At 44.0% G+C, this 10,178-nt stretch overlaps 1 protein-coding gene across 1 annotated transcript; it reads right to left on the bottom strand.

Annotated features, from left to right (window-relative positions):
* Positions 1 to 346: 346 nt before the first annotated feature.
* On the bottom strand, positions 347 to 958 carry LOC123519756. The gene is made up of 2 exons (XM_045281261.1): positions 829 to 958; positions 347 to 744 (listed from the first exon to the last, which is right to left on the bottom strand). Exons 1-2 carry the CDS (start codon positions 956 to 958, stop codon positions 347 to 349), a joined length of 528 nt encoding a protein of 175 aa, XP_045137196.1.
* Between the last annotated feature and the right edge of the window lie 9,220 nt (positions 959 to 10,178).

Genomic DNA, 10,178 nt, shown 5'->3' with positions numbered 1-10,178 from the left:
CTCACAATGCCTGTTTTGCAACAGAGTGAGTACCTTTCTTCCTTGTTTATTGCAGGTAGCCTTTACAGAGGTTGTTCTGACTGAACACAATACATTATGAGACAATTTTGCATATGGCATATTGGTATCGGTGTGCGTGTATGTACTTGTCTGGTATGTGCAATTGTGAGGGAAAATAAAGAAGAAAAGGATGTATGTGTTACTTCTGTGAAGGAAAGTAAAACGAGCTAGAAGGAAGTAGACATAAATTTAAGAAAAGCGTAAAATGTGACAAAAATAGAGCATAGGACATAAGAGTGTATGGAAGAAAATGGGTGAGTTTAAGGGCACACTACAATATTCGCCCCTAGTGACGAGGGAGGAGGAACGAGACTCTCTTCTTCTGTCTGCCGAGTCTCAGATGGGTGGCGGCAGTGCAGACTGCAGACGTGGTAGTGACAGCAGCCTGGTCTGGGACGTCCTGGAGAAGGTAGGCAGGTTTCACCTTGTCCACTGCCACGGTTTGGGAATCGCTGTTGATGTCGAGGATGAACGTCTTCCGAGTACAACGGAGGACTTTGAAGGGACCGTGGTAGGGTTGCTGTAGGGGCCGTCTAACACCATCCACACGGAGAAAGATGTGGGAACAGCTGTCAAGGTCCTGGCTGGCGAAGGTCTTGGCAGAGGTTGCACCAGCTGAAGACTCACCAAGGACTCCTTCAGGCTGCTGGCGAAGTCCTGGACACTGCAGGGCGAGAGGGCAGGCTGGCTGGCGAGAATCTCACCTGGCAGGCGGAGAGTTGTGCCATACAGATTAGTGCTGGAGGTCCTTGAGGGCAGTCCTGATACTAAGGAGTGTGAGAGGCAAGGCGTCCGCCCACTTCTTGCAGCAGGATGAGGAGGCTGCAAGGGAGGCCTTGCGGTTGGCCTGCGGATGGTAACTCGCTGTCATGAAGCGGCGGATGCCCAGTAGAGTCATGACACGACCCTACACACGGGACTCGAACTGACTGCCACTGTCTGGAGTGAGGCTACAGGGGACGCCAAACCGGGTCACCCATGTCTCGACGAAGGCACGTGCCACGGAATCAGTGGTGATGTCCGCCAGTGGGACAGCTTCAGGCCGCTGAGTGAAGCGATCCACACAGGTGAGCAGGTACCTGTAACCTCGGGAGAATGGCAGGGGCCCGACGAGGTCGATGTGGACGTGCTCGAACCTGGTGGAGATTAGTGTGAATGTGGCTGGAGAAGAGTGGGTGTGGTGCATTACCTTGGAGGCTTGGCACTTCAAGCAAGTGCGGGTCCACAGCCTGACGTCTTTGTTGATGCTGATCCAAATGAAGCGTGATCTTATCAGCTGCTGCGATGCACGGATGCCATGGTGAGAGAGGTCGTGCAGCTGCCTGAACATAGGATAGCGATGGCGCTCAGGCAGGTAAGGCCGGACGTTGGACGTGAAGACGTTGGCGTACAGCTGCACGGTTGTTCCAGGCATCTGTACCTTACTCATCTGCAGTGTGGCATTTTTCTTCAGCTGCTGCAGCTCAGCGTCGTCCACTTGGTCTGCAGCAACGGCGGCGTAATCGATGAGGGAGGAGGACACAGCGCTGATGTTGCGAGAGAGTCCATCAGCAGGGGCGTTTTCACAGCTTTTAACATACCAGATGTTGGTGGTGAACTGTGACACGTACTCGATGTGCCGCAGCTGGCGTGGAGTGTAGGTGGACTTGTTGTTGTAGAAGTCTGTTGTGAGAGGCTTGTGGTCGGTGAAGATGTGGAACTTCTGGCCTTCTATGAAGTAGCGGAAGCGTTTGATGGCTCTGTAGATGGCGAGAAGCTGCCTGTCAAAGGCACTATACTTGGATTCCGCAGCATTGAACTTCTTGGAGAAGAAGGCAAGAGTTCTCCAGCCATCACTGATGTATTATTGGAGAACGGTACCTACCCTGACGCTGAAGGCATTAGTGGAGATGTAGTTGCTGGCGTCAGGAGATGGGAAGGAAAGAGTGGAGATTGCTGAGAGTGCGTTCTTGGCTGCTTCGGCTTCTGAAGACCAGTTGAGGGCAACAGACTGGCCTCTCTTGCATGGCATGAGCATGGAGTAGAGAGGCTGGAGGAGAAGCAAGCAGCGAGGGATGAAGCGGTTGTAATAATCAACCATTCCCAGGAACTCCTTGAGCTGACCTTGTGTAGCAGGCTTGGGAAACCATTGAACAGCTTCACACTTGGAGGGTAGAGGTACGATGCCTTCTAAAGAGATGTGGTGACCGAGGAAGTCCACGGAAGGGATACCGAACACAGACTTGTCTATGTTGATCTGGATGCTATAGTCGTCCAGGCAAGTGAAGATCTGGTGGAGATGAGTGAGGTGGCTGTCTGTGTCTGGACTTCCGATCAGGAGATCGTCGATGTAGGCGAAGCAGAAAGGGAGGCCCCTCACTACTTCACCTATGAAATGCTGGAAAGTCTGGGCAGTTTTCTTCAGTCCAAAAGGCATCCTGGTGTACTCGAGCAGGGCAAAAGGGGTGATGATGGCTCTCTTTGGGATGTCTTCTGGCTGCATAGGGATCTGATGAAATGCCTTGACGTGGTTGATGCGTGAGAAGATGGTGGAACCATAAGAGCTGTGAAGTGAACTCTTGTATGTTGGGCACAGGATACCGGTCCATCTTGGTAAGGGCGTTGAGAGCACGATAATCACCACAAGGATGGATGTCACCATTCTTCTTGTCAACGATGTGGAGGGCAGATGACCATTTTCTGGAGCTTGGCCGCAGGATACCAGCACGCATGAGAGATTCAAACTCAGCTTCGGTGAGCTTGAAGCGTTCAGGAGTGAGGCGGCGGAGGTCTCTATGTGGTGTGTGATGTGGTACTTGACAGGCTTGGCGGCGGAGTATGGCTGCAGGAGAGACAGGAACGTCTTCAGGAGTGCAGTAAACTGGTTGTCTGCCTGGACCATGGAGAGGCACGCGCTGTCACTGAGCGAGGTGAGTGGGTTGACAAGCTATTGATTCTTGATGTCAACCAGGAGTCCAAAGTGATTGAGAAAATCGGCACGTAAGAGTGCTTGAGAGACTGCTGCCACGTAGAAGGTCCACTCGAAGGAACGGCGTAAGCTGAGCTCCACCAGCATCGTTTGACGCTTGTACACCGGAATCTTGCTGTTGGCGGTGTAGAGGTGTAAGGCTGGAGGTAGGGAGCATTGGGAAACCTTTGCAGAGAGAACACTAACTTCAGCGCCAGTTTCGATGAGGAATTTGGTTCTTGTGAGCGTACTAAAGACGTGGAGCAGCATGGAGCTATGGCGAACTCTATGCGCCTCTAATGTTCGCTCAGCAGGTTTAAAGAAGGCGCTGTGAAGCTGCAGGTTGGCTGGCACTTTCGGGCGTCACTGCCAAACTTGCGGTTGTAGAAGCAGGCACTGGTAGAGGAGCTAAAGGCTCTAGCCTTTAGCTCCTTACTGGAGCGTCGTCTGAAGCGCTGAGGAGTCCTGGAGTTGCCTGTTGAGTTGCTGACTGATGGCGTTGACCTGGAGAGCGAGTTTCAAGACTAACTCTGCAAGCTGCAAGTCTTATCCTGGCTTCTCCATGACAGCAGCAACTGAAGTACTCGATGGAAGAGTTGCCATAAAGTTGTCGGCCAGTTAAGCAATCTCCTTGACTAACAACTTGTCCTTGATGCTGAAGAGACTTTGCTGAGTGGCGGTGGGCAGGCGCTGGAAATACAAGTGGTGGAAGAGCTCCTTGTCAAAGGAATCATACTTGTCATCCAGCAACTTTTTCATGCGCCTGAGTAGATCTGACAGCTTCTCATCACCGAGTTGTTCTTTGTAGAGAAGCTCATGCAGACGGGCTGTGACTGAAGACTGGAATCGATTCAGGACAGCGGCACATAGGTCATCATATGGCGTGGTACAAGTGTAAGCATTGGTGACGACGTCAGAGACTGGAGAGGATGTCAGGAGGAAGCAGGACAGTAGCGTGAATGAACTTCGTGAGGTTAGCTGTGATAGAGGCGGCCTTGAAGTTGCACTCGAGGATGGAGAACCACGTAGATGGGTCTTGGCTGCAGAAAGGTGGCGCTTTGTAGGTAATGTGTGCCGTGAGGGCGGCAGTCTCGGGTGATGTAGCCATGGCTGGAAAGCAGTGTGTGACCACGTGCGAGAGGGTGAAGCACTATACACGGGCAGCAGTGATGAACACGGATCACTGGACACTGGAGCCGATGTCTGACGGGGCCGGGCTGGAGCGGGGCGGGCCGCGCCGCGCCAGGGCGAGGCGGGCTGCCTGGCGTCTGGCAGGCCGGCGGCGGCGGCGTTGTCGTCCAAGTGGGGGGGGGGGTGGCCTAGCGACCACTAGCCTTCCTCGCTAAAGAAAAGCCCATTCCGGGGTTACCAGTGTAACTGGCCACCCTGTGGGGAATCCCGCCCTTCATAATGTTCAAACGAGAACAAATGCTCCCGCTGTGTAAGTTCGTTAAGAGGTTTCAGGCTGGCTTCCCTCACAATGACTGCTTTGCTCAAACCTAGCAGTAAAGCTAAGCGTTATCGTTTCGCCTAAGGGTAAGCAACAGAGTGAGTACCTTTCTTCCTTGTTTATTGTAGGTAGCCTTTACTGAGGAGGTTGTTGTGACTGAACACAATACATTATGAGAATTTTGCATATGGCATATTGGTATCGGTGTGCGTGTATGTACTTGTCTGGTATGTGCAATTGTGAGGGAAAATAAAGAAGAAAAGGATGTATGTGTTACTTCTGTGAAGGAAAGTAAAACGAGCTAGAAGGAAGTAGACATAAATTTAAGAAAAGCGTAAAATGTGACAAAAATAGAGCATAGGACATAAGAGTGTATGGAAGAAAATGGGTGAGTTTAAGGGCACACTATCTCTCTCTCTCTCTCTCTCTCTCTCTCTCTCTCTCTCTCTCTCTCTCTCTCTCTCTCTCTCTCTTTCTTTCTTTCTTTCTTTCTTTCTTTCTTTCTTTCTTTCTTTCTTTCTTTCTTTCTTTCTCTCTCTCTCTCTCTCTCTCTCTCTCTCTCTCTCTCTCTCTCTCTCTCTCTCTCTCTCTCTCTCTCTCTTTCTTTCTTTCTTTCTTTCTCTCTCTCTCTCTCTCTCTCTCTCTCTCTCTCTCTCTCTCTCTCTCTCTCTCTCTCTCTCTCTCTTTCTTTCTTTCTTTCTTTCTTTCTTTCTTTCTTTCTTTCTTTCTCTCTCTCTCTCTCTCTCTCTCTCTCTCTCTCTCTCTCTCTCTCTCTCTCTCTCTCTCTCACACACACACACACACACACACACACACACACACACACACACACACGGTAGCTCAGTGGTTAGAGCGCTGGCTTCACAAGCCAGAGGACCGGGATTCGATTCCCCGGCCGGGTGGAGGAGATATTTGGGTGTGTCTCCTTTCACGTGTAGCCCCTATTCACCTAGCAGTGAGTAGGTACGGGATGTAAATCAAGGAGTTGTGACCTTGTTGTCCCGGTGTGTGGTGTGTGCCTGGTCTCAGGCCTATCCGAAGATCGGAAATAATGAGCTCTGAGCTCGTTCCGTAGGGTAATGTCTGGATGTCTCGTCAGAGACTGCAGCAGATCAAACAGTGAACACACACACACACACACACACACACACACACACACACACACACACACACACACACACACACACCGCGTAGTGTAGTGGTTAGCACGCTCGACTCACAATCGAGAGGGCCGGGTTCGAGTCCCGGTAAGCGGCGAGGCAAATGGGCAAGCCTCTTTATGTGTGGCCCCTGTTCACCTAGCAGTAAATAGGTACGGGATGTAACTCGAGGGGTTGTGGCCTCGCTTTCCCGGTGTGTGTTGTGTGTTGTGGTCTCAATCCTACCCGAAGATCGGTCTATGAGGCCTGAGCTCGCTTCGAAATGAGGAAGACTGGCTGAGTGACCAGCAGACGACCGTGGTGAATTACACACACACACACACACACACACACACGGCCCGGTAGCTCAGTGGTTAGAGCGCTGGCTTCACAAGCCAGATGACCGGGGTTCGATTCCCCGGCCGGGTGGAGATATTTGGGTGTCTCTCCTTTCACGTGTAGCCCCTGTTCACCTAGCAGTGAGTAGGTAAGGGATGTAAATCGAGGAGTTGTGACCTTGTTGTCCCGTGTGTGTGTGTGCCTGGTCTCAGGCCTATCCGAAGATCGGAAACAATGAGCTCTGAGCTCGTTCCGTAGGGTAACGTCTGGCTGTCTCGTCAGAGACTGCAGCAGATCAAACAGTGAATTTTTACACACACACACACACACACACACACACACACACACTCTCTCTCTCTCTCTCTCTCTCTCTCTCTCTCTCTCTCTCTCTCTCTCTCTCTCTCTCTCTCTCTCTCTCCTCTACCGTACACTCATTGGATAACAATTATTTAAATCTTATTCATATCAATATTAGGTCCTTAAACAAAAATTTTGATGGTCTTAAATCTTTCCTCAGTTGCCTACCAAAACCACCTGACATCATAGCAATTACAGAAACATGGCTACAAGATCACACCAAACATTTGTATTCCTTGGAGGGTTATGACTCATTTCATTTAGTAAGAACCAATAGAGAACATGAGGAATTACTATCTTTGTTAAATGTGAGTTAAAGACGGATACACTGACACAGTTTAGTTTTATTAATTATAATATTGAAATTTAGTCTGTCAAAATCGAACTACAAAATTCAAAATTTATCATCTCAGTTATATATAGACCTAATAGTAAACATATTGCTGTTGAAGAATTTACGTATGTTATGCTTGACTTATTCAATAATGATATTTTTAGACTTAACAAATCAATCATAATAGGAGACATTAACATTAATTTACTTGAACTCTCAACTCATCAGGCAACTAATGTGTTCCTTCATACTATGCAATCTCTAAATTATTTTCCACATATATCCAGACCCACTAGATTCCCTGATAATCCCACTCTTGGTCAAGCTTCACTCCTGGACTCACACCTCCTTCCTTATCTGGTATTATTCACCATTATATGTCAGACCACCTCTCTATCTTCTTAAACATAATTCACCAAATTAATAGTAATGATAAGCACATGGTCATCTTTAGAGTTTTTTTTTGTTTATTATTATTTTTTTAAATTTATACGATGTGGGCTTTTCATGGGAATTTATGGGCTAAAGGGGAAACTTTTTGGGGTACCTCCTATCTCAAAGCCCATGAAACCATTGCCCCAGTGAAAGCCCAATACACTCGGACCGTGGACAGGATTCGAACCTGTGCGCTTGGAGACCCCTCGAACCCCAAAGCACTCATGGTTCCACTGTAACACTAACTATGAACTATTCTATAATGAATTACAAAAGATTAATTGGGAAAAAATTACTCACCATTTCACATATAAATGACAATTTTGATTTAATCCATGATATTGTTTATGATTATTACAACAAGTGTTTCCCAATTAAAACCAAATATATAACATCTATAAGATTAGAAAGTGCCTGGCTCACTACTGGTATACTGGTCTCTATTAAACTCAAATGTAAACTATTCAAAATGTATGAATTAAGAACAATTAGACATGATGCTTTTAAACAACATAGAAATGTTCTAACCGGAGTAGTTCGAACAGCTAACTAATTACTACCGTCGCATCTTTACAAACTTTAGAAACAATACAAAAAGATATAGCAAACAATTCATGAGCTTAAAGGCAACACTCGAAACAGATCCACTACTAACTCCTTGTTTTACCAAAACACTTTACTTGAACATCGTTCAGACATTTCTGAAGCATTCAGTAATTATTTTTCCAGAATAGCACCAGAACTTAATAACAACCTCCCATGCTCCTGTACTAACCCCTTGAAATATCTTAAAGGTAACTATCCACACACTATGGTACTTCCTATCATCACCACCTTTGAAATGAATACAGTAATACAATCCCTTAAACACAAAACTTCAGATGTATATGATATATCAGCCTCAATAATTAAAAGATATTCGGACTTGTTCTCTCTTCCTCTGACTATTATTTAATCAATCAGTTGCTAATGGTAAGTTTCCTACCATGCTAAAAACAGCTAACGTCACACCCAATCACAAGTTTGATTCTAAAGATGTACCTCAAAATTATCGACCTATCTCTCAACTTAATGTCTTCTCCAAAATTTTTGAAAGTTTGATGAAATCTTACTTGATACAATATTTGGAATCTAAAAACATTTTCAATCCTTTTCAATTTGGCTTTAGGTGTAAACGTAGCACTTTCTTGCTCTTAAATACATTTACTAATGATGTCTTTTCAGCCATAGAGAACAAACATCTTTTTTTTATTGACTTTGCCAAAGCATTTGATACTGCGAACCACAACATTCTTATCAGTAAATTACACCATTATGGCATCCGTGGTCCAATACTTTCATGGATAAAAGATTATTTAAATGATATGGAACAACATACTGTCTTTTGTGGTAAAAAAAAATCAGCCCCCACTCGAGTTACTCTTGGTGTTCCACAAGGAAGTGTCTTGGGACCCATCTTATTCTTGATATTATTAATGACATTTCAAATGTGTTTTCAGAATCCAAAACTTTATTATTTGCTGATGACATGATATTATATTTCACTGGACCAAATCCTACTCATCTAGCACATAACGCCAATAATGAACTAAGTAAACTATATCAGTGATGCCTCTGCAACACACTTACAATTAATCCAAATAAAACCCATTATATGGTATATACAACAAACAAAACCATAAATTTACCCAACACATACATAAACAATCAAATAATTACTAAAACTAATAAGATTAATTTCCTTGGTGTTTTTTATGATGACTCTTTACTTTTCAAACATCATATTAATAATTTAACACTCAAAATTTCAAGACACATAGCCTTATTATACCAAATTAAAGATCTAATGCCCTTGGATGTCCTGAAATCTGTCTATTATGCCCATATTTATTCTCTATTACCTTACTGTAACCCTATATGGTGCACCACGTACCCTACCTTCCTTATTCCACTTAATTTACAATTAAAAAAGATCGTCAGAATTATAACAAATAGCAGTTATCTAGAACATACAAAACTAGAGATGTACCGATACCAAAATTTTGGCCGATTCCGATACCAATACCGATACCACCTAATTGGCCCGATACCGATACTACTACCGATACCGATACCACCGGTACCGATACTACTACTTTTAGTGATTACTGCACTGGACACCAGGATGAGTTGGTGGACAGCGAGCGTTATCAGATGGGAGGCTTTGTTTTGGGGGATGCTGTAAGTCCTTCTTAGAACGTTTGTGAAATAGGAGCAATTCTAGAAGCTTTTTGAAGCCATTTGCAAAAGGTAAATTGCTCAGTAATGGAATGAATATCTTCTCAGTCTTCTGATTCTTGTCAGTTATTTTAAATTCTTACTTCTTATTCCTTTAGCGACCATTTGGTCTTGTGCATTTTCATTATTAATTTTATTGACGATATTTTGGCGATCAAAAATATTTTTAAAATTATTAAAATTGTAAAACAGACACAAAATATTAGCAAAAGAAACTCATTTTGTTGTGTATGTTTCTCTTTAATTAAATCTGACATCCTTTGATATTAATTCATTAGACATTAGTAGACCAATTCAGAAAATGAGCTTTCACCTAATCTTTTCAATTAAATAGAAAAAGTTTAGTTTATTCTAAATTTCTAGTGTATTGCTATGATCTTAAATAATTAATATGCAACAAATTATACACAATGCACATGATTACAAAACAGAATCGTTACTTTCTTAGTTATGGAATTTTTACATCCTTAGGTTAACACAACTAACTCAAAAATTAAACTTGCATTAAAATTAATATACATATATAATTCGAGCTTCCACCTATTCCAGTATGATATCTTGGAAAAGGCTAGCACTAGCACTGTTAATTATAAATCAAATAAGAATATGCTGTTATTTACAATAATGCAAAATGCCTAACTAACTATATATATATATATATATATATATATATATATATATATATATATATATATATATATATATATATATATATATATATATATATATATATATACACCAAATCATTTTGTTGGATTCTCAATATCTGAAGTTTGACATTCTTAGATTATAGTTAAAAAACATAAGCTTTTCACCTTTGTGAACTTTGTGTGGGTGGAG

This window comes from Portunus trituberculatus, chromosome 46 (genome assembly GCF_017591435.1).
Source record: "Portunus trituberculatus isolate SZX2019 chromosome 46, ASM1759143v1, whole genome shotgun sequence".
Lineage (NCBI taxonomy): Eukaryota > Metazoa > Arthropoda > Malacostraca > Decapoda > Portunidae > Portunus > Portunus trituberculatus.
Note: the sequence above shows the minus strand (reverse complement) of the source record. Positions and strands in the feature narration are given on the sequence as shown.

Bases quoted from the DNA above. Each gene is read 5' to 3' on its own strand.
- LOC123519756 (XM_045281261.1), bottom strand. From the start codon at position 958: ATGACTCTACTGGGCATCCGCCGCTTCATGACAGCGAGTTACCATCCG. The intron at 745-828 runs GTATCAGGACTG...CTCGCCAGCCAG, and splicing joins CTTGCCTCTCACACTCCTTA to CCTGCCCTCTCGCCCTGCAG.